The sequence below is a fragment of the Trichoderma harzianum genome (genome assembly GCF_003025095.1).
Source record: "Trichoderma harzianum CBS 226.95 unplaced genomic scaffold M431scaffold_47, whole genome shotgun sequence".
Taxonomy (NCBI): domain Eukaryota; kingdom Fungi; phylum Ascomycota; class Sordariomycetes; order Hypocreales; family Hypocreaceae; genus Trichoderma; species Trichoderma harzianum.
Window position 1 is genome coordinate 1 of NW_020209295.1, and position 24,399 is coordinate 24,399.

The 24,399-nt window shown below is 28.9% G+C and overlaps 4 protein-coding genes across 4 annotated transcripts; 2 read left to right on the plus strand and 2 right to left on the minus strand.

The window, feature by feature from the left end:
* Positions 1-9,131: 9,131 nt before the first annotated feature.
* Positions 9,132-9,700, minus strand: M431DRAFT_514362 (hypothetical protein). Its single transcript, XM_024920218.1, has one exon. It carries the CDS (start codon positions 9,624-9,626, stop codon positions 9,282-9,284), a length of 345 nt encoding a protein of 114 aa, XP_024767147.1. The 5' UTR covers positions 9,627-9,700; the 3' UTR covers positions 9,132-9,281.
* Positions 9,701-14,899: 5,199 nt separating this feature from the next.
* M431DRAFT_102174 (hypothetical protein) lies at positions 14,900-15,394 on the minus strand (the record flags this gene model as incomplete). The annotated part of the gene is made up of 1 exon (XM_024911398.1): positions 14,900-15,394. A coding segment is annotated over one exon (495 nt), but the record flags the coding sequence as incomplete, so codon positions are not given.
* Positions 15,395-21,308: 5,914 nt separating this feature from the next.
* Positions 21,309-21,470, plus strand: M431DRAFT_102181 (hypothetical protein; the record flags this gene model as incomplete). The annotated part of the gene is made up of 1 exon (XM_024911399.1): positions 21,309-21,470. A coding segment is annotated over one exon (162 nt), but the record flags the coding sequence as incomplete, so codon positions are not given.
* A 1,119-nt stretch (positions 21,471-22,589) lies between these two features.
* On the plus strand, positions 22,590-22,781 carry M431DRAFT_102186 (hypothetical protein; the record flags this gene model as incomplete). The annotated part of the gene is made up of 1 exon (XM_024911402.1): positions 22,590-22,781. A coding segment is annotated over one exon (192 nt), but the record flags the coding sequence as incomplete, so codon positions are not given.
* Positions 22,782-24,399: the final 1,618 nt, after the last annotated feature.

Below are 24,399 nucleotides of genomic sequence, written 5' to 3' on the forward strand. Positions count from 1 at the left end.
GAGTTAAATAAAGTAAAAAAATAAATACCCTAGCGTAATACCTTATATCCTACCCTCTTCCTCTAGTTAGCTTACCTACTTATTAGAGAAAAAAAGTAAAATATAAGGTATTATACTGGGGTACTATATAAATACTATACTTATCCCCCCTTATATATTTATCTCTCCTTAAGTTTATTTTTTCCCCTTTTCCCTTTTATTTTTATTTATAAACCTAACTATATAATTACCTAATGCAGTAGTATAGGGTAAGAGAGGCAGCTTTACCCCTAAGGTATTAGTAGTTTATTAAGCTGTATAAGACCCCCTGTATACCCCTGTATATATTAAGCTATACCCCCCTGCAGGCCTATATACAGGCTATAATTTTATTAAGCTATAGTATAGTGTAACGCAGAATAAGCAGTAGGCCTATTTATAAATATAAAAAACTAAAAATGTCACGACCCAGCTCTTATGGTCGCGACAAGGGGCCTACAGGGTAGGCACTTCCGGATTAACGTCGGGCCGTGCAGCTAATTAGGGAGCGGTCGACGGGAATTAACGTCGATTCTAATTAACGCAGGAATAAATTAATTAAGATTATAAGTAATTCCACTTAACTTTAGAATATATAACTGGATATATAAGTTTACTTTATGTTACTTATTAGAATACTTAGATAGCCAGTTGTTATTACAGCGTTTATAATATAATTAAATTAGAACTTAGATATCTACTTTTATTTGTATTACTAGCTGGTGATAAAATTACCCGTTTACTGACTTAATTACTCCGCTAATATAAACTATAGAACTACTCTAAGGTTTATCCCTTAGAAATAGCTAACCTATAGTACCTATAGGACCCGGTTTATTATACAATAATAACTTTTGTTTAGACGGTTACCTTAGACCTATGGGTAATAAGACACTAGGAACTTAGTAGTTTATAAGCTTCAGAGTTCTAGATAATAACACTAATTACGAGAGCGAAGCTTAAAGTAATTATAATAGCGATATTAAGCTTAAAAATACACCAGCCGAAAATATAGCTAATTAAGTTAATTATAATAAATTAAAGGCCGAGTTTAAAGTTCTTAAGACCTAGCTTTAGGACCTTTAAGATAGGAAAAGAGAGAAGGGTAAGGTTATTAAACTAATAAAGCCTAAACCCTTTAATAGAGATTTACGTAAGATAGATAAATTTTTTTTGGAACTTGTAACTTATTTTAGATACTTCCCTTGTACTTTAAAGGATAACGAAGATAGAGTTATTTTTGTAGGCAGCTGCCTTGCAGGAGATGCTGAAATATAGTTTTAACCTATTATATAGAATTACGAGGAAGGAAAGATTAATTTAAAAAAGCTTAAAACGTAAACTAAAGAAATTTATACTAAGTATACGGAATTTTAGGAATAACTTAGAAAGTCTTTTAGTACTATGGATAAATAATAAAAAGCTAAGTAAGAACTTTGTTTTATTACCTAAAAAAGACTACTAAGTAAGTATACTTTAACTTTCTTATGTTTATTAACTAAAGTTAATTAGATTAAGGAAATAAAGAAGGAAGTCTACTATAATAGTATAAAACCTAAAGTTAAGGATAAACTTTTTAAAATTAACTGTAAAAAGATGACCTTTACTAACTATATCTAAAAAGCTATTAAGATTAATAATTATAATTAGGAATAATAGAAAAAATAAAAGTAAGAAAAGAATAGGAACTTTTATAATGTTTAACTTAAGCGAACTTAAGGATATTAAGCTAACTAAGAAAAGAAGTAAAACGATTATATTGCTTTTTTTAATAATAGATAACCAGGCTTAATAGACCTTAGTATTATTAAAGCTTAACGTAAGAATATTAAATGCTATAACTGTAGAAAGAAAGGATACATAAAGAAATATTATTAAGCCCCTAAAAAGGATAGCGATAAGAAATTCACGCCTGTCCCAAAGCCTAAGGAAAACTAAACTATTAATACTATAAAACCTTCGGTAGACTATAATAAACTGTACTTCTTAGTATACTATAATGACAACTGCTAGACTTATTGCAGTAATAAATAAGGATTAGGATAGTACCCCAAGGGGCGTATATAAACCTTAAATATACTTAAAGAGATTACCTAAACGTACTTAGAAAAGAATAGGATAGCGGAATAAGATACAGCGTCCCTAACGTAATACGACCTTTGCGAAAAGATAACTTAGGAAGAAATTAACGACCTTAAGAAACATATATACAACTAGTGTAGGTCAGTAGAACCTAAAGGACCCTACTACCCCTGTAAAATAACTATAGTAGACTAGGAATAATACAAAGACTAATATAGAATATAAGGTATTATTAAAGAAAATAAATACTATAATGAAATTATATAACAGAAGGAACTTAAGGACTACCAGAAACTTCTTAAATAATGGGGATAGATTAAATAGATTAATCTAAGTACTGCCTACGACTAGATCTAATTGCCTAGAAACCGGTTTTAATAATATATTAAGACTAACGTAGACAAATACCTAATAGCTAAAACACTAGAATTAATCCTATACTACATTAATAATATCCTACTTACTAACTAATATAATAAAGCCAATATTATTAACTATAAGCTACTATTATATAAATAATATATTATAACTAAGCTTAATGAATAGTATAAGGATTACGGAGCTGCTAAATGTAGACAAAAGGAATTTACGCTCTATAACAAAGACTATTATAAAAAACACCAGTACTAACGCTAAGCCCTTGCATATATTACCTATAACCTAGAATAATAAGGATTTAACCTTATAAAGCACGGTAATGATAATAAACTACGAAGAATTAACTAAAATAACCTTCGGAAATACCATAAGCTTACTACCAGATATATACCTAAGCCCGGATATACCTAATGCAAACGCTATAATATTTAAAATAAAGAACCAGGATAGATTACCTTAGACCTAGATGATATTAATATTAACTATTACGGTAATAATTATTATAATAGCGCTGATAATGTAACTTACTATAACTTAAATACCTTTACAGGAGGAAAGAAACTACGAAAATTCTAAGTACTAGGTACCTTAGAAGGATATCTAATTATAGTTTATATAAACTCCGGAGCTATAATAAGCTATATTACGCCTTAACTAGTTAACTGCCTATAGTTAGATAATTATAAAAAGAAGAAATTATATACCTTTATAAGCATTAAGAAATAATAATTTACCTATAATAACGGAACTATTAACTATAAGACTAATCTCTTTAAGATTTAGTTTAGTAAAATTAAAAATATATTTAGTTTTAATATTATAAATATTACAAAATATAATATATTTTTAGGATATAATTAGCTTAAGTTATATAACCCTGATATTAACTAAATTAGAGGCTAGGTGAAATAGTAAACTTACCTTAAACTAATTAATTTTAAAGATATACTGTAATTAGATTAGGAGGATTAATAAGATGTTATAATATCCCTAATGATAGGATTAGTGACCCCTGTATTAAAAGAAGAAATATAAAAATATATGGAAAAGAGAAAAGTTATAAAATAAGTACGATTTAAGGAGCTAAAGAAACTCCTAAGAATAATTAAATATATTAAGAAACCTAAAAAGAAATAGCTTAGATTTCTAAACTTAATTATACAAAAGGTTAAGGAATTATACTACCGAGACTAATAAATACTGGAATATTTAAAGAACGTATTAATAGACCTCTAGTATATACTAGTCTTTAATAAAGAACTTAATACTAGACTACTAGAATATAGCTAATGGGATTATAAGATTAAGCTTATAGATAATAAAGTTTTAATGTTTAATAAGATTTATAACCTTAGCGTTATTGAACTTAGGATATTTAATAAATAGATTAGAGACCAGCTAAAGAAGGGCTATATTTAACCTTCTAAATCCTTAGCAGGAGCCCTAGTTATATTTATACCTAAGAAAAATAGTAAACTTTGACTTATTATAGATTACTAATAATTAAACGTAATAACTAAGAAAGATATTATACTATTACTACTAATTTTAGAAATTAGAGACTGGCTTACAGGAGCTAAGATCTTTACTTTGCTAAACCTTAAAGGAGCATATAACCTTATTTAAATTAAAAAAGGTAACAAATAGAAAACCGCTTTCTGCATAAAATACGGACTTTATAAATATTAGGTAATACCTTTTAGACTTACAAACGCCCCAGTAATATTTTAGAAAATAATTAACTATATATTATAAAATTACATAGATTATTTTATTATTATATACCTTAACGATATTCTTATTTATTTTAAAAACTTAGAAAAACATAAGGAATACGTTAAGAAGGTATTATAAATACTCTAAGATAATAAACTCCTAGTAGAACCTGAGAAATATAACTTCTATATGCAGAAGGTTACATTTTTAAGATATATTATTACCCTAGGTAAAGTTTAAATAAACCCTAAGAAACTTAAGGTAATTAATAATTAAAAACTACTATAAAACGTTAAGTAAGTATAAAGCTTCTTAGGACTTACTAATTACTACTGATGCTTTATTAAGGACTTTTTAAAAATTACTATATTACTTACGGACTTAATAAAGAAAGACGTTAAATTTGAATTAACACGAGACGCCCTAATAGCCTTTAAATGCCTTAAATAAGCTTTTATAAATGCACTAGTACTTATAATGTTTAACCTAAATAAACCTATTATAATTAAAACTAACGCCTTAGATTATGTAATTAGAGGAGTACTTAGCTAACTAAATAATATAAAGAAAAAAAGACTTAGGCCTATTACCTACTTCTTTAAGAAACTATATAAACTAGAACTTAGATATTTTATTTATAATAAAGAGTTTATAGCTATATACTAAGCGCTTAGTAAGTAATATTAAAGATATTACTGTAAAGGAAGCTGATTTCTAGTAATAATCCTTATAGACTATTGGAATATTACTTACTTTATAATAATATAAGAACTATTCTATAAATAAGTTAAATACTATAAGTAACTTTCTAAATTTAAACTTATTATTAAATACTACAGCGGATTAAATAATAAATATACTAATATACTTAGCAGGTGCCTAGACTACTTCTAAGAAATCCCGGAAGTTAAGGCATAAATACTAGAGAAAAACCAGTATAAAGACCTAGTTATTTAATTAATTAATACCTTATACTAAATCAAAATAAACAACCTAATTATTAATAACATAAAGGAATACGTAAAGAACTAGGAAAATAAATAATACCTAGAAGGTGTTTCTATAGATACTGGATACCTAATACTAGATAGACTTATCTAGGTATTAGAAGACTTACGAAGTAAAGTAGTAAAATCAGTCTACGTATATAAGCTCAACGGACACTGCGGAATTAAAAAAACCACACAGTAAATTGCATAATACTTTAAATTTAAAGGTATTAAGAAATAGGTATAGAGGGTTGTATTAGAATATATAATATATAGACGAGCCAAAAGCTTTAAGTATAAACCCTACGGACAGCTATAACCGCTACCTATACTACAATGACCATAGGAATTAATCTTATTTAACCTAATTACTAAACTACCTCCTTTAAGAGAACTAGTTACAAAGGTACTTTACGACAGCATCTTTATAGTAGTTAATAAACTTACGAAAATGGCCTACTTTATACTATTTAAGGAAGCTAGTAATATAAAAGAATTAGCTTACGTAATAATAAAATATATTATAAGTAACTATAGACTGCTAGGAGATATAATTTCCGATAGAGGAAATATATTTATATTTAAATTCTAGAAAGTACTTACAGCCAGACTAAGAATAAATCATAAGGCTAGTATAGCCTACTACCCACAGACAGATAGATAGATGGAAAGGATTAACTAAATAATTAAGACCTATTTACGCTGTTATATTAATTTTAAGTAAAACGACTAGGTAAAACTCCTCCCCGTTGTATAACTTACGTATAATAGTACGGAATCTAAATTAACTAGGAAATTACTATTCTTCCTAAACTATAGATTTGAACCTGAAGCCTACTGACTGCTAAGGTAAGGGGAAGATATTAAAAAAGCTATAATTAAGGTAGAGGATATAATTAAATTATATAATAAACTATAACGATAACTTAAATTCGTCTAACAGAGGATAATTAAATACGTAGATAGAAATAGGATTAGAGGACTAACCCTTTAGGAAGGGGATATAGTCTAGCTCCACTGATATATACGAGGAAATAAGTAAGTAAATATTAAAATAAACAGGCTAAGTAATAAACTTAATTTTAAGAAACTTAGACCTTATAAAATTTTAAGAAAAATCGGAGAAGTAAACTATAAACTTGAACTTTTAGAATAATAGGAAAAACGAGGAAAACATATATACCTAATATTTTACATCTCCCTACTAGAAAAAGTATAAATTAATAAAGAAACTAGAAGATTTATTTAGAATGAAATTATTGTCGAAGAAGAGGAAGAAGAATATAAGGTAAAAGATATTAATATAATAAAAACAGAAGAAGATAGTAAATAACGCTATAGGGTATAATAGGAAAAAGGGGAAGAAAAAGAAAAAACATAGGAACTTATTAAGTACCTTAAGAACTTAATGGCGCTAGTGGAAAAACTCTATTAAAGCCTAGGGATTATACTAGCTTAGGATCTATTAATAATATCCTTAAATAATCTACTAATTTTAAAGAAGCGAGGACAACTTTGGAAAAACCCTCTGCCGACTGCATTATAGCAGCCTAAAGAGCGGCCTCTACCTTATGCTCCTTCTGTTCTAACTGCTCTAGCTCTACTAAATTATTAATACCCTAGGACACTGTATATACTACCTTTTTAAACTATTCCTTATATTATTTTTAAAAATAAATAACTTTAGCTATAAGATTTGCAATTTCCTCTTTAATAGCTTTAACCTTACTATTAAGCTAGTTGCACCAATAGGAAATACGTAATAATTATTAAGGTATAAGAAATGCCTTATAATAAGATTTATAATCCTTAATATACTTTAAGCAGTAACTTAAGTTAACCTCGGAAGTTAAACACTAGGATCCCTTTTTTTTATAATAAAAGCAGGGTTTTATCTTAATGGATTACAATAATATAGAAGCAGTAAGTACTATACTCCTGTTAAGTTTCTTCTTTTTTTCTTTTATATTAGCTAAGTTAGTAGATTTTTAAATATGGAAAGTTATTTTAGCAACGAATAGGTAATAAAATAAGAAAAATACCTATAAGTAGGAGGTGTAGATACTTATATGCTAGATTACCTAGTCTTAGGGATAAGACTAATAGGAGGGGGAGAATTATGTTACGACCTAGCTTTTATAGTTGCGACAAGGGGCCTATAGGGTAGGTACTTCCGGATTAACGTCGGGCCGTGTAGCTAATTAGGGAGCGGTCGATGGGAATTAACGTCGATTCTAATTAACGTAGGAATAAATTGATTAAGATTATAAGCGATTCTACTTAACTTTAGAATATATAACTAAATATATAAGTTTACTTTATGTTACTTATTAAAATACTTAGATAGCCAGTTGTTATTACAGCGTTTATAATATAATTAGATTGGAACTTAGATATTTACTCTTATTTGTATTACTAGCTGGTAATAAGATTGCTTGTTTACTGACCTGATCGCTTCGCTAACATAAACTATAGAACTACTCTAAGGTTTATCCCTTGGAAACAGCTAACCTATAGTGCCTATAGGACCTGGTTCATTACAAAAAATATAAAGGTATTTTATAAAGTATTATATAATAGCCTTTTTTCTTCTTAATATATTAAATAAAGAAGTATACTTTAAAATTACTTATATTTAATACCTCCTTAGTAATAGGGGGTATAAGGACTTTTAAAAACTAATAAAAGAAATAAGCTTATATAGCCCCCCCCCCCTATAGAAGTAAATATATAAAATAAATTAATACTTTTTTATTTTCTTTATTATATTAAAATATAGTAAATACTTAATTTAAACTTAGTAGCTTTTACTATCCTAGTACTTAAATAAAAACTTATATAACTAGCTTACTTAGTAGATATTAATAATAAAATAAATAAATAAATAAATATATATAGTATATAGGGGAAACTAATAATTTAGGTATAATAGTTTAGTCCCTTTATTTTTAGGTTTATTTAGCTCTTAGCTAATAGTAGTATATTAACTTACTAATATTAATTAGTAATTTGGCCTAAACTACTAGTAGCCTCTTAGTTAGGAAATAGCTAATCCTAAATTACTTAGGAACTTAGTTTATTATATACTTAAATATACTAATAAAACTATTATTTAGCCTAGATTATTTATTGTTACCCTAGTAGTACTTTTTATTTATGTCCTTTATTACTATTTCTTATTTTTGGCTTTTCTAGACTTTTGTTACTATACCCAAGTTTTTACATAAAATGGATTTTACTAAATGTTTTATTTTTTACTTTTAACTAAGTAAAAGAAAAAAAATTATATACAAAGAATATACAGTCTTATTTACTGTTTGACGTTATATATTGAATAAGGGTAATCACTGTCTGGCGACACCGGTGCAAATACTATAGCCAGATACAAATAAATGACCTTTTCCACCTCTCACGTATATGCTGCCATTACTTACTAGTGTATTGTTAGAGAGCCACTCCCTTCAATAGGGGCTTGGAAGAGTAATTGGTCTACGGAGTACCTCAAACTTACATCTCTATCCTTATCCATTACGAAACTACAAGCGAAGCCACCTCCATATTGCAGCATCTTAAAAACCTCCCAAAAGTATCTTGCCTTTGCGATGTTAATCCATCCCATGGCAAGTAACCTAGCAGAATATACAGTGCGTGGATAATTCTTATTCTCAGAAAGTTAAGATGATAAGGACGGACTCTGATTTCACTTGAGTGGGCTACCTTGCGATTGGAGGGATCTGTCTTCTACTGATTATACCGTAATACTCTGTACTAGTTGCCTGCAACTATCACCCAAATGGAATGAATTTCAACGCTGGAAGTGGAGCTGAGCGAGGGACTGAGATGCGAGATCCGCTTTGTTGTACAGAGTACGGACTGGTCTTACATGCCATTTACTATTTGTCAATGGCGGTCAAGCTGTTCACCCAAACATAAGGGACTATAAGATTTGTGGTTTTCAGCTCCAATTTATTGCAGTCTCATCTAGACTATGCCTACTATATCCCCCCTCCCCCTCTCGGCATATACTCCCCCCCGGCAGCTATCGTTTAGCTTACCCATGGCTGGTTGCCATGGATGGCTCGGTGCTTCTCAAGCCGTCTAAGCTGTCATGGTGATGGACATTCCACCGCAAGTAATACTAGACCAGAGGAACCAATCGCCGTGCTGGCTCTGCTGCTGGTTGGCAAAGTTGACTGCGCAACCGCATTGTCCGAAATCGCCAGAGATGCAAAGTTGGCCACCTCCGTTACCGGTGGCGCAACCACCTCCCTGCTGGCAGAGGTTGCTGATGGCAGTGGCGGGGGTACCGTCAGTACCCCAGCGGCCAGCGTCGTTGTTATGAGAGCAGCTGCATGCTTGAGCAGCTCGGTCGTGAACCTCAGTGGGCGTAGCGTTGGCGCCGACGAGAGTCATGGCGAGGGCAATGGCGGTGGTGAACTTCATTGTGAATGGAGGTCTGTCTCAAAGAGTTGATTTTGGAGTAAGGTGTAATAGTTGTTGGAGAGGTAAGATTGTTGCTTTGGAATGTGCTGCTTTTCTTCTTGCTGAACACGGGAGAATCAGGGCCTTTTATACATGAGAAGAACCCCACTTTTGGCCATCGGATGGAGAAGATGACTCTCTCATCACTATATTATCTCGTCAGCACCAAGATCCATCGTGTGAACCCCAGTCGTGTTCTGAACCCTGAATAGAGTTATCCACATTTGAATCGTTGTTGCCCTTGCCACAAGTTGAATTTACCCCCAATAAGCAGCAATTGCCACACCTTCCCACCAAAGTCTAGTCTATAATACTCCGTACACTGGGACAGGATGTCTTTATACTCAGTCTCAAATGCAGCGGACAGCAGCCTCCCAGTCGTTAAATTCTACTGGGAAATAAAGGATCCGATGATGTCAAAGGGCAATTGGGGCTACAGATGAACAACGGGGGAGGGGGGACGAAGCCTGGGTTGCTCCAAGATTGCTAAGAAAAGCCAACGGAGCCTTGGTGTTGTGATGTTGACTATGTAATTTGCTACAGCTCCGCACTATGATAAGGCGTAGATCCATGGAAACTATGGTGTAGGCGCATTAATTTCCATATAGGCACTGACTATAACTAACTTTTCAAAGGGTTATAGTATATGTGACTATATATTATTATTTACTAAGCCTTAATGTAAATCGCCTGATAGTACTCTGTAATCTGTATTATTAAACTACTCATAGACTAGCTAGCTGGGCTAATTAACTTATAGTTATATACAAAAGTAGGGAGGCCTATAAGTATTTTCCCTTAGCTGATTAGTAAGATAAGCTTAACATAGGGGTACCTATGTATATAGTAGCACTTATAATTTGATTTATATATAATTAGCAATACTTTTCCCCTTTTACTGCTTGCCCTATAATTTATAAAATATTTTATAATATTTATACTAAAGAAAAATAAAAAGCTATAATTAAGAATTAAATATTAATAACTTAATAAAATTACTATTAAGAATTAAATACTATTACTATTAATTTTTAAAAATAAAAATAAATTAATAATTATAAAATAATTTATAACTTGTAATTTTAAAAAAACTTATAATTTTATTTAAATTAAGAAAAAAAATAAAAAAATCAAAAAATTTAAAATATATTATAAACTACTTAAATATTTAATTATACTCTTTAAACTTACTAATATATTAATTATATTTTAATAAATAATTAATAAAATTCTTAAGAAATATATTAATTATTTTATTATTATATATTTAAATAATATATTAAATTACTTTAATACCTTTGAAAGGTATATAAAATATATATATTAAGTCTTAGAAATATTATAAACTATAAATTTATTAATAAAACTAAAGAAATATTAATTTTATATATAAGAAATTAACTTTTAAAATATATACTATTTTATTAAAATAAATTAAAATAAACATTACTTAAATAATAATTATTAAAAAATAAAAAGTCTTAGAAATAGTAAAAGAAATATAATTTTTTTTAAGTTTAATAACTTATTATAAAAGGTTTATTAAAAAATATTATAAAATTACTATATATAATATTTTAACTTAATACTTTAATAATATAGGGTAAGTTCCTAAGGTAATAAGTTATATTTAATAAAATTTTATATACTTAGTTAATTTATAAAGACTATTATGTTTTATTGCTCTTAGGATTATTTAAAGTACTTATATAAGTTACTTTAATTATAAAAGTATTAAATTTTATTACTTTATTTTATAATTAGTTATTTAGCTAAAAGTTATTTTAAGTACTTTTTTTTATACCTTTGTTAAATTAAATTATAATATTATATTACTTATAAATTTTATATAGAAAAATCTTAATAATAAAGTTAAGAAAAGCTAATTAATTAATTATAAAGGGAAAGCCCTAAAAGCCTTTAAAGCTTTTAAAATAATTATTACTATTATATTAATATTATAAATATATAATTCAATAAAACTAATTATTATTAAAATAAATATATTAAATTATATAATTAAAAAACCTTTTAGTTAAAAAGTAATAAAAATATTTTATATTTAATAATATTTTTCTTTAAAAAGTTTTATAAAATTAAGTTATAATATTTTATATATAACTAAAAATTAATAATTATATTTAAAGTATTTAAAAAATAAATATTATACTTACTAAGTAATAAATATAAAATTATAATATATTTAAATTATAAAAGTTTTATAAGTTTTATTATAAAAAAAATATATATATAAAATAAAAAAGATTTTAATCTTATAGCTAAATATAATTTTAAAATTATACTTTATAAATAATTAAAAAATAATTAAGTAAATACTTTTAATTATAAAAAAAACTACTTTAAATTAATATTAAAACTTATTATATTAATATTCTAAGAAATAATAAAAAAGTCTTATAAGTTAATAACTATTAATATATTTTTTTACTATTAAAAATAAAAACTATATTTTTAATAAAATTAAAAGTATTATTAAGAGTTAAATACTAAAGTAATTCCCTAAAAAAATAATTTATATTAAAGAGCTATTATATAAAGAAAATAAAATCTAAATATTAAAAAAACTATAAAAAAAGTAATTAAACTAGTTTATAAATATTTATTATATAAATATAAGGGAATTATAAAAATACTATAATAAGTTTAATAATACTATACTTTTAAAAAAATAAAAAAAACTATTAAGAATATTATTTAATATTATATTTTATATATTAAGATAAAATTAAAATAATAAGAACCTTATAGTAAATTATAATTATTACTAGTACTAAAGTATTTTTAAAGCTTTATTTTATTTAATTATAATATTAAACTTTTATTATTAAAAAGACTTATAATAATATTTTTATTATTAATAATAAATTAATAAAATAAAGTATTTATATTTTATATAAAAAAATAATATTATAAAAGAATTAAGCTATATAATCTAAAACTATATAGCCTTAAAATATAAAATACTAATAAAAATTATTTTTAATAAAGAATTACTATTTATATTTAAATATTAATAAAATAATATAGTTAGTATAAAAATAAATTTTAAAGTTAATATTATTTATTATTCTTAAATAAATAAGTACATGAAATACATTAATTAAATTATTAAAATATACTTATAAAATTATATTATTATAGCCTAATCTAAAGAAAGAATATATTATATATATACCCCAGAAAAACATTATATCTAAAAGAATTAATTAATATAAAAGTAATAAGCTTATTATAAGCTACCCTAAATAAATTACTTATTAAATAGTAATTTTATACTTAGGCTTATAATTCTAAGAGTAAGCTACTAGGAATAATTAAATATATAAAGTTTAATTTTTTATACTTTTTAGTTAACTTAAATAAATAGTTATTAATAAAGCATTAAGATTAAATATTTACTAAATATAAAATCTTTTTATAATAACTTAGTTTTAAAATTAATAAAACTTTTATTATTTTATATTAATAAGAATTATTACTTATAAATATATAAAATATTATAAATATATATATATTAATATATATATATAAAGTTATATTTAAGATAAATAACCTTAGGGAATTATATTAAGAATTATATATATAACTTAAATTAAAAAAAATATATATAAACTAATATATAAATAAAAAAAGCTAATATATTTAAGTTTTTATATTTTACTATAAAAGAAAATATTAATAAATAAAAATATAAAATAACTTATTAAAAATATAACATTTATTAAAAGTAAAAAACTTAAATATAAAGTTAATAAAATAATATTACTAAAAAAAATAAAAAAAATAATAAACTTTAATACTTAATAAAATAAAAAAGTATAATAAAAGTATAAATAACTAGGTATTAAAAAGTAATTTTAAATATATTAATATTACTTTAAAAACTTTTTAAAATAAACTTTATAAATAACTATAAATATAATAAAAATAAATAATAAAGGAATTTATATAACTTATAAAACTACTTAAAATAATAATAAGAGAATATTTTTTATTAAGGTAAAAAAATTAAAATTTAAAAACCCTAAAGTAATATTAAAAAAAAACTAATTAATAATACCCTTAAATAAATTTAAAATCCTAAGATTTATTAAATTAAGTAGTAAAGTTTTAGCTTAATAAGTAGCTTTTACTTCTTTATACTTAATTTTATTTAACTCTTTTAAATTATTAATACCTTATATAATTATATAAGTTATTTTTTCTAACTAAATTTTTTATATTAATTATTTTATACTTTTTTTTAGCTTTTTTAAAAGTATTTTTATACTAAGTATAAAATAAAGTAATTCTTTAAAATTAAGCTAATAATAAAAAATATATATTATATAAAAGTTTATTATTTTTTATATATTTAGTATAATAAGTAAAATTTTCCTTAGATATTTAATACTTTAGGAAGTTTTATTTTTTTTTATTAAAATAATATATATAGTTTTTTATTTTAATAAAATAAAATAAAATAATTTCTAAAAAAATATTATAATACTTTATTTTAAAATAAATTTTGTTATAAATACTTAATATAATAATTAATAAAAATATATATAAAGGGAAAACTAAAATATTAATAAAAAATAAAGAAAAGTATTTACTTATACTAAATATAGTAAAGTCTTAAGGATAAAACTAATAAAAAAGAGATATTATATTATAACCTAGCTCTTAAGGTTATAATAAGAAGTTAATAAATTAACTTAAATTAAATTAATTTTAATTCTTTAATTAATTAAGGAAGGATTAAAACATCAATAGTAAATTAATAAATTATTTATTAATTTAGGAAAAAATTAATATTTTATATATTAATTTAGTTTAGGTTAACTAAATATATAAGTTTACTTTATATTACTTATTAAAATACTTAAATAGCTAGTTATAAATATAAAATAATACTTAATTATATTTAAAAAGTATTATTTACTAATTATATAAACATCTTACTATTATTCCTTATTAATTACCTATTAGTTTAACTTAGCCTATCCGCTAATATAAACCTAGTATAAGGTTTATCCCTTGGGAATCCCTCTTATACTAACCTATAGGAGCTCAGCTTATTATAAAACCTAGTATAAGTTTATCCCTTGGGAATTTACCTTTTATTACTAACATAAGAGACCGGCTTATTACAACGTCACAGTAACTGAGCTGTTTTTGTAATATATTTAAAGACAGCTTCTCCAAGTGGCTATTCCTCAAACTTTGCACCATTAGTGTACATCTTGCCGAGCAAGGTAAGATAAGTAATAGTCTCTAAATGTGTCCTCCAACGGCCGGTACACAATATACAACTCCTCTTTACTTCTCTTATTGTCTAAATTAAAGTTAATACCCAGGTTTCTATCCGCCCATCGCTTAGACACGTTTAGGAACGGTGCCGCTAAATAGATAAGTAACTTAGGCATCGCTCTCGCCGGCAATAGCCTTACCTGCTTGTAAAACGGGTACACTAGCTTAGCTATAGCGAGCATACTCGTTGACTTTACGTAAGATATAATGTACCTCCCGTTTGCCTTAGCGTTCTTACCCGCTGTAATATACGTAACTGCTAAGTTATATACATTAATAATTACGTATAAGTAATTTAGGATACTATACCGGTCGGAGCTTTTATATATATGCTTAAGTATATATAAAGATCTAGAATTAAATGCGTTAGATAGCAGAGGGCTAAGTATAAGGCTTAGGCAAATAGTAATAAGATTTTAGTAAGTTTATAATTAAGCGTTAGCAATACGCTAGACCAGCCTCTTTAACTTAGCTTTAAAGTAGGTATAGGGATTATATATTAATAAGGCTATTATATTTTAAATAGATTTAGTTAATATATACTTAGGAAGGGTATAAACTTTAGAACTATTATAATATATTAATATAACTGCAGTATATAATTAATATTATTATCTAAAGATATTAAGGAATATATTAGGATATTTATAACTAAAGAATATATAGGAAGATATAAGAATAATATATTAAATAGATTATATCTTATTTACTTTATTAAAGATATTCTAAGTTCCCTTTAGGGCTAGCTTAATAATTTCTTTTATTTTATTTTTAGTCTATTATAGTAAAATAAACAGTAAGGTAATATAGTAGATAGTATCGCAGTTATACATTACCTCTTTAAAAAAGCCTTAAATAAAGAGGTCTGCCTTAAATAGGCGGAGTTTGCCTAGATAGGCAACTTGCAGGTCGAGTAAGGGCTTACACTTATACTAGTTCTTTAGACTGCGTACTATTATATATACTATATAGCCGTGCTTAAGAAGCTCTTTTATAATATAAAGAGTAATATAGCCTATACCACCAGTAACAAGGGAAGTAGATATAGTTAGTATAATAACGCAGCTGATTTTTGTGTTCTGTAGTTAGCTATAGCGTATTATAAGTGTTGTAAAATTGAGGTAAGAGTAAGAAATTACAAGGCCTTAAGTAATTTATAGAAAGGGCGGAATGTATACTATTAGGGCAATATATTACAATCTTCTGTTCTATTATTTCTTTAATTAAAAACTTATTAAAATTATATAAATCACCAACAGCCAGCAATTATATTTATAAGAATTATTAAATTAATTACCCTATTCTAATTATATTCCTATATAAGTGTCCTCCGTAGGGTTTAACGCTATATCAATTACTACGCCTAAGAGAAGTTGAAGAGCTAAGCTAAGTGGAGCTGACGTAATATTCAAGCCCGCACTTCTGGGGATTTGTCTAAGAAGGGAAGAAACGGGCGACGGGTACAGCCCCCACTCCGCCTCTAAACTCTATTGTTTCGTCAGGCAATAATGGCTTTGGAACCTCACAGTTACGACCAAAATACATTCGTTTATTACCCAGATTTAAAAAACTCGTTTCAAACTGGATAGGGTCGGGGCTTCTTCGTGATCATGACTTGTGCATTCCAATTAGATACCTTCGAGTTCTGGAGGTCGCTTGAGAACCTTGCCTCACTTTCATCTATATATCAAGTCTATTCACACCTGCACGAGGACGGGAAGATCAAGGACATCTGTGACAGATTTGGTAACTGTGGCGTGCAAAGTAGGGTGCCAACTGGATATTCATCCATCTCGAGAAAATATGTTTGCAAGAGCCTACCCCGGGAGAGAGAGAGACGCGCTAGACAAGGGAATACGTTGTGTTGAGCAGAGACAATAGTGGGGACCCCATTATCATCCCCGGTATATGCCAACAGTTTACGTCCAATGAGACCAACAAATTTGCCCCGAGAGGGGCTCCATCCTCTTGGGGCGTTGTGGTGTATTCGTCTATTTCCAAATACATCCAAGCCATGTGCCTCTTGGTAGAGGAGCCCAAGTGGACTTCGCTAACCGAACCGAAGAGCTTCGCTCCGACACTTATCACTAGGCGTACGTCTCGACATGCTTGAATAAAGAAATTTTACTGTTAGGAAAGCAGTCTGAACTGGGCGTTTTTTACAAGTCCGTTGTATTTAGAGCATTCAACATGTTCCCTTACAATGGCCAGGCGCAATCTAATCCGTCACACAAACGACATGGAGGAAAAGAGAAGGAACAAGAGTTGAGTTGAACTATTCCATCTCTAGACACTTCAGCTTAACTCCAATAGCATTTGGAATCGCAAGCTAGTGCGTAGAAACTATGTTGATGACAGTGTATGTATGCTAATGGTATTTTATTCTTCCGTACTACAATACATTGCAGGGGCAAAACATTGCGGTTCATGCAATAGACATGCTCCGTAGTGTAGCTCGCATGCCGTCCGACTCGTCAAATTCTCATTCGGTTAGTCCTATCAATGAACTTCTAGGACCAACTCAGCGCCGGCCACAGAAAGATTATGATTGATGAAATCGGCCAAGACTTTTCTCTGGCGACCTTCAAAGAATTCGCGCCGCCATATGGGAGGTCGAGAGCGCAGGAGTTATTGTGCAGCAGTAGATAAATATTAGAGAAGACGTACCAAGTCCATGACAAATCGCTATGCCCATGATCTCATCGTCTGGCATTGTCCCATATAGAATCAACATCAATGCTATAAACACCAATGGTTGTGACAGGACAAGGAAGACAAGGAGCGGAAGCACAACCGCATGTTTCCGGATTTTGGCATGTTCGCATCCTTAACAGATAAAATGGTTGTTGTGTTTTTTTTCTCTGATGGGCCTGGCCGCCGTCAACACTGTAGTCATGGAAAGTCTTAATGTGCGCATCGTAACTCATGCATCGCCTAATGCTGAGTTACTGATCACGGGGTTGCAGCACTGGATCCATAGAGCTGCCACCAACACTACCTGATTTCCATATTCATAGCAACAACTATATTGACACCACATGCTAAGCACTCATTCACGGCCTTTATTAGCGGAGATTGACTAGCGGTTGGACATAATCATCATGTATGGTATAATCTTACGAGGAGTAGAGATAAACTTATTCTGGGTAATTATATTTTGTTAGTTATAACACTTGTTTGAAATGGGTCGAATGCTGTCAAGAAGATCCAAGTGATGAAAACCAAGCAAGATTGGGAAAGTGTCCGTCCTACTTCATCCGCGACTTGATGATAAAGGCGATAGTTGTCGCTGTATTACCACAAAAGATAGTGCGAAAAGCGATACATGTATACATCCGACCAACTGACAGCTTGAGAAACAATTACCTATCAAAAGTTGGGCGAATGCACATCCGCACGCGGTAACCAGTAACCACGTGGTCACCGGCATCTGTTGTTATTGCTTATTATAGTCATCATGCTGCTACCATTTAAGTTCAGCCTGCTGCTAGTCGGTGGCACGGGTTGGTACGGGTTATTACCACCAGTGATAATTTAAGGCGCGAGGTTGTAATAGAACCAAGGGTATTTAGGGAGAGTCTAGCACGGAAGGGGGCTTTGCACTAATCTCCTTCCTAGTTTAGCTGGTAATAGCTGTATTTAAACACCCCTTTTTGATAAGAAATGGCAAGCTTCCCTCCTACATCTACAGGTACCCCACCTTTTGGGTGCCTAACCACCAAAAACTCCCACCCGTTTGACTAGCTATTAGATAAAACGACTACGATTTTTTTATTTACGGTCCCATCTGGGGACCCTGGAGAGATGGAAATATCTGTAAACCCTTTAGATAACTAGAATAGAACGAAACCTGTTGCCCCTGGACTAGCGACAGCCTTCCAACTACCGAAGGAGGTGACCCCCTCAGGCCTAAAAACGGGAGAGGTTACGGTCCTCCCCTTTACCCCTAAGAAGAAAAGACGCTTTGGAGAAGCCTTTGGTGCAGATAAAATACCCTTACCTAGTTTTAATAAAGTAAAACTAAGTGTAGTAGTAACGGTGACCGCAGTGTAAACAGCCTTAAAAGGCCTTATTACCTTTATCTTTAATAGTGTAAAGGAAGCTACTAACCTAAATAAAGAGGGGAAATCCCTTACTAAGAATAAAATTATAAACTAAATTAATAAAATTAACGTATAATAGCGGGCTAAATAAGACGTAGTATTAAATATAGCTATAGTTATTAACTTCTGCCTGGTGTAATATACCTCCTAGCTTTCCTTAGTAGTAGTAGAATAAGTTTGCTTATACCTGAATACTGCTTTTGAAAACTTCGTTGCCTTTTATATTAACCCTAAGGGAAGGCCTAAAGACTCTGAGAAATTAGGTAGTAAAAAAAAAGCTACTTAACTAACTAAGATAATATTAGCTAATATATTTTATAATAAGAAGGATAAATTAAACGCCGCTAGGACCCTTACTTTAGCAGAAGCTCCTGCGTCTATTAGAAAAGTAGGCCAGAAGGACCCTAGGGTTACATAGGTATAAATTATATTATAAGAAAACATTTATAATAAAAACCCTTAGAAGGGAATTAATAACCTAAAGTATTCCTTTATAAGCAGCAGAGGGCTGGCCCCTACTACCTATAGAAAAAATATAAATAAAATTAATAAACCTAAGGAAAGCCTTAATAACTATATCTTTATCTAAGTCCCCCTAGACTATATATAAAGAAAACTATCGGCTATTAGGGCTAGATAAGAACTAATTAAGATCTTAAAGCTTATAAATAAGGATATTACTTACTTCTAAAAGGTTTAATTAGGCTTTACCTTTAGAAGTAAGAATTAAAACATTAAAAATAAAATTATTATACTTTAACTGGTAGTAAAGAACGACGGTTTAAAAATTAAAGTAGTATGTTTATAAAAGGTTTTTCTTATATACGGTGTATTAAAGACGTATACTAATATAAGCGGGACTTACCCTATAGATGTACTAATCCTAGAGGAGGTATACGCTAGGGCAGGGGCTAAGAGCCTACTCGTCTCCTACTGTAAAGCTAACTTCAGAGAATCCCTTAATACGTATAACTACTTTATCTCTTTTAATAAGGATGTTAAACCTAACTTTAAACTTTTTAGCAGCTCCCTTCTAGCGGAAATCTAGGTCCAGCCCCCTTAGGTCACCTAGTACCTATAGTACTTTAGATTCTATAACCTACGGAATTACACTAGGACTAAAAGGTATTATAAATATAGTAAACTATCTTTTAAATATAATAATTCTACGGCTAACTACTTATCCCTACCTTAGTATATTAACTATAATAACCCTTATATAGCAGACTCCCTAAAATACCCTACTAAACTAGTTATTAAAAATAGGGAAAAAGTATAAATAACTAAAGCCTAACTCTAGGTAATCTAGGAATTAGGCTAGTAGGAATATAATAAAGCTAACCTACCTAAACCTAAACCTGCCCCCACCCTGGCCCCTAATATTAAAAAAACATTTAACCTAAAGATTTAAATAAGCCCTTGCATAAGGCTGTTAATCTTTAGCTTAGCTTTACCCTTCCCCCCTTAGGCTTTAGCTAAAAAGGTTATTATTAAAGTTAACTTAAATAAGGAAGATCCTTATAAGGGAACCTCCTCCGCTAGGTCGGTAGTTTACGTAGCTGGCCTAAATAATAAAGAGGAAAAAGCCAAAGGTAATAAAAATATACTTAACGCCTCCTTAAGAACTAACGGACCTTTTAACGTAAGCCTATAAACAACAGGCCCTATCGTAGCTGCTAAAGAAACACTAGCCTTAAAATCTTTTAAGTTAACGTTAGGAGAAGTAGTTTACACTAGGACATCGCCTTATTACTAATATAAGAAGGTAACTATAATATTATACTAATTTAGGAACCTTATGCCTAATAGAATAAGGTATTAAATAAAAGGTAAATTAAGAATTACCCTAGATATTAAGTATATAACCCCCTAAATAATTAAAGAAACGCTAGACCCTTAGTTCTTATATTTATTAAAATCTCTTTAAACCTCCTTAGTAAATAACTTTCTCCCCTAGGCCTAGAGAATAAATATATATACTAAATAAAAGTATATAGTTATATTATTATTAACGTCTACTAAAGGGCTTTAGTAAACTTAGCTATAGAAACCCTTACTAAATAAGGCCCTCCCCCCCCCCCGCTTAATTATTACAGGCGACTTTAATACCTTATACTAACTTTAAAAATTAAGTAAAAGCGCAGACCTAGTAGGTAATAAAATTACAAAATAAGTAAAAAAATACAATCTCCTCCTAGCTTTAATAAATATACCTACCTAATACTTAGGAAAATACATTAACCTAGTTTTTATAAACTACCCTACGTTAACTAAGGTTAAATACTCCCTTAATATAAGGTTAGACTACTATATAATAATTATAAACCTACCTGAACCCCTTAGGATAACCCTAGGGGTAAGGAAAAAATACGTTTTATTAAAATACTAAGAAGACTTCGGCTAACTTATATACTCCTTTACTTAAACCCTCCCTATAGTTAACTTAACTATACTATTAGAAACTAACTTTAATAAATACGCTAAGGCCCTGCAGAACCTTTTTAAATAAGCTATAAAAGGGGTTAGTAAAATTAAATACTAAAACAGCTATAGTATACTATAGTAGTTAGAAAAGTATAAAGCAGCCTATAAAGCCTATAAAGAAGTAGTAGACAGCTCCTCTGCCTAAAAAGGAGCCTATAAAACCTTTAAAAACTTTATATACTATAGTAAGTAAGCTTACTAAAATAAAATTATAATAGAAGCTAGTACTATTAAAAATATTTAATTAGTAGCTAAGTAGCATAAGGTAATAGACTACTTTTAACTACCCCCCTTAATAAATAAGGATAAAAGTATCTTAAACCCTATAAAAAAAGTAACTTTTCTTAAAGATAAGCTTCTTAAGCGTAAGATAATAAAGGAGGATATCTTAAACCTATAGGAAGAGGACTTCCCTATTAATAATAATATTTACTAAGATTAAATAGTATTAGAGTTAGAGATTAAAAAAGCTATAATAGGGTTAGGAAATACTATGCTTAGTGTAGATAGTATATTAGTTACCTTTCTATAGCTTACTTAGTCTACTATCGGTAAGTATATAATTAACCTTTTTCGTAGATATTTAATAATAGAATATTACCTACTCCCTTTCTAAAGCGCGGAGATTACTATTATCCCTAAACCTAAGAAGTTAAAAAAAGTATATATTATATATAAAGGCTATAGATTTATTTTCCTACTCTTCTATATAAGTAAAGGCCTTAAGAGACTTTTAGCTAGAAGAGTTTCCCTTTTAGTAATAAAATATAAAATACTGCTAGAATAATATTTTAGGGCTTTTTTAAAAAGGTTTATAATAAACCTAGTTGCCTATCTACTATATAACGCTAAAGTTACCCTAGCCTAAGGTTTTATTATCTCCCTCCTTATATTTAATATCTTTAGCGTATTTAATATTATTATATATAACTGCCTAGTTTATAGACTTAGGGAATAAAGGTAGCCCCCCCTTTTTATAAAATAGGTTGACTTTTTTATAAGTAACTGTAAGGCTTTTATCTAAAATAGCTATGGGACTACCCTCCCGGAGATAGAGCTAGAATACGGAGCCCTACAGGGGTCCCCTATCTCTTCTATTGTCTTTATACTTTATTTCTCCCCTAGCCTAAAGCTTAATAACCTTAACATCTACTTTAGGTATATAAATAATATTAGTATTATAGTAGTAGGGGCTAATACTAAAGAAACTGCTTAGAAGCTTTAGTAGAAATTAAAAGATACCTTAAACTAAGGTAATAGGAATGCAGTTTCCTTTAACCTAGATAAAGCTAAACTTATATATTTTTATAGGACTAGAACCTAAATATATAACGAGGGAGTAGACTTTAGAGGAAAGACTATAGCCCCCTAGGACTTAGTCCGTTAGCTAGGGATATACCTAGACTTACGGCTTTTTTTTAAAAAATACCTTAGGATTATAAAGGGGAAAGCCCTTAAAGCAGCTAACTTCCTAAGATCCCTAAATAAGATATAAAAAGGATTCCTATTAAATGTAGTGGCTATAGTAGCTAAGGCCTGTATTATTCCTGTAGCCTTATATAGGACGGAGGTGTTTTAGCCTAGTAAAAGTAGATAGAGTATAATAAACCTAAATAAATAAGTGGGAATAGGCTTAGTGGGATTAACTATAATCCTAGAACCCCTATTTAAAGTAGTAGCTAAAGTAGTTATCCCTGTGTAGAAGATGATTAACCTCTCCGTTATATATAGAGAATTAGGAGTCCCCTTAGCATTAGTATAGGTAGTATAGACTAGACTCTGTATAGTAGTTTGCTTTGCAGGCCTAGATAGGAACTACCTAGTTAGCAGATGTATTAATAAGAAACTCCTGCCTAGGGTTCCCCTTACCTAACTATAATATACTATAGCCTTAGTAGGGAAAATAGTCTAACCCTCCCTTTTTACTAAGAATAATAAAGTAGTTTAAGTAGGCCTAGATTTTAGAGGCCTACTGAAGTTAAAGGTAGCGGAAAAATACTTAGAATTACTTAATAGCCTCCCTAGGTTTACCCTCCTTACTTACTTAGACGGCTTATAGAATAAATAAGGTAATATAGGCTAAGGAGCTGTTATATACTATAACTTTAAAAGAACTATAATATATAGTCCCTTTGCTAACGTAGAGGTTTATAACGCTAAGGCGGTAGGTACCTTTAAAGCTATAAAGTTAGCTAGGATATATACTTTTGTAAACTTAGATATTTAAGAGATTCTGCTTTTTTTAAATAACTTAGCGGTAGTAGATAGAATACTAGGGCTAACTCCTACCTTATCCTAAGGAGCTTATATAGGGCTATGTTAAATCGCTTAGAAATTACTTCTATAGGTAATTATAAAGGTAGCCTAGGTCCTAGGCTATAAAGATATACTAGGAAATAAAGAAGCTAACTAATTAGTAAAGGAGGGTTTAAAACTCCCTTGCCTCTTAAAAAACTACTTTACTATTACCTTTATTAAAAAGTAGGTAAAAAAAAAACGTAAGGAAATATAGGATGCTGACTAAGAGAGTAACTACTTAGAGTTTTATAAGGCTGGTAGATAAGGCCTTTATAAAGCCCCTTTTATACTCCTTAAACTATATCTCCTACGCCTAATCTTATATAGGCTGTTAGCTAAAAGGTTTAAATACGGGGACTTTATAGAATATTACAAAAGATTTAGATATAATACTAGGCCTACTTATAAATACGGGGAACTAAGGATATAAGGATATTTTATAAAGTATTATATAGTAGCCCTTTTTCTCCCTAATGTATTAGAAAGGGAGGTGCGCTTTAGAACTACCTATATCTAATACCTCCTTAGTAATAGAG

What these genes read in the sequence shown, in the direction of transcription:
- M431DRAFT_514362 (XM_024920218.1), bottom strand. Translation starts at nt 9,626, where the DNA reads ATGAAGTTCACCACCGCCATTGCCCTCGCCATGACTCTCGTCGGCGCC.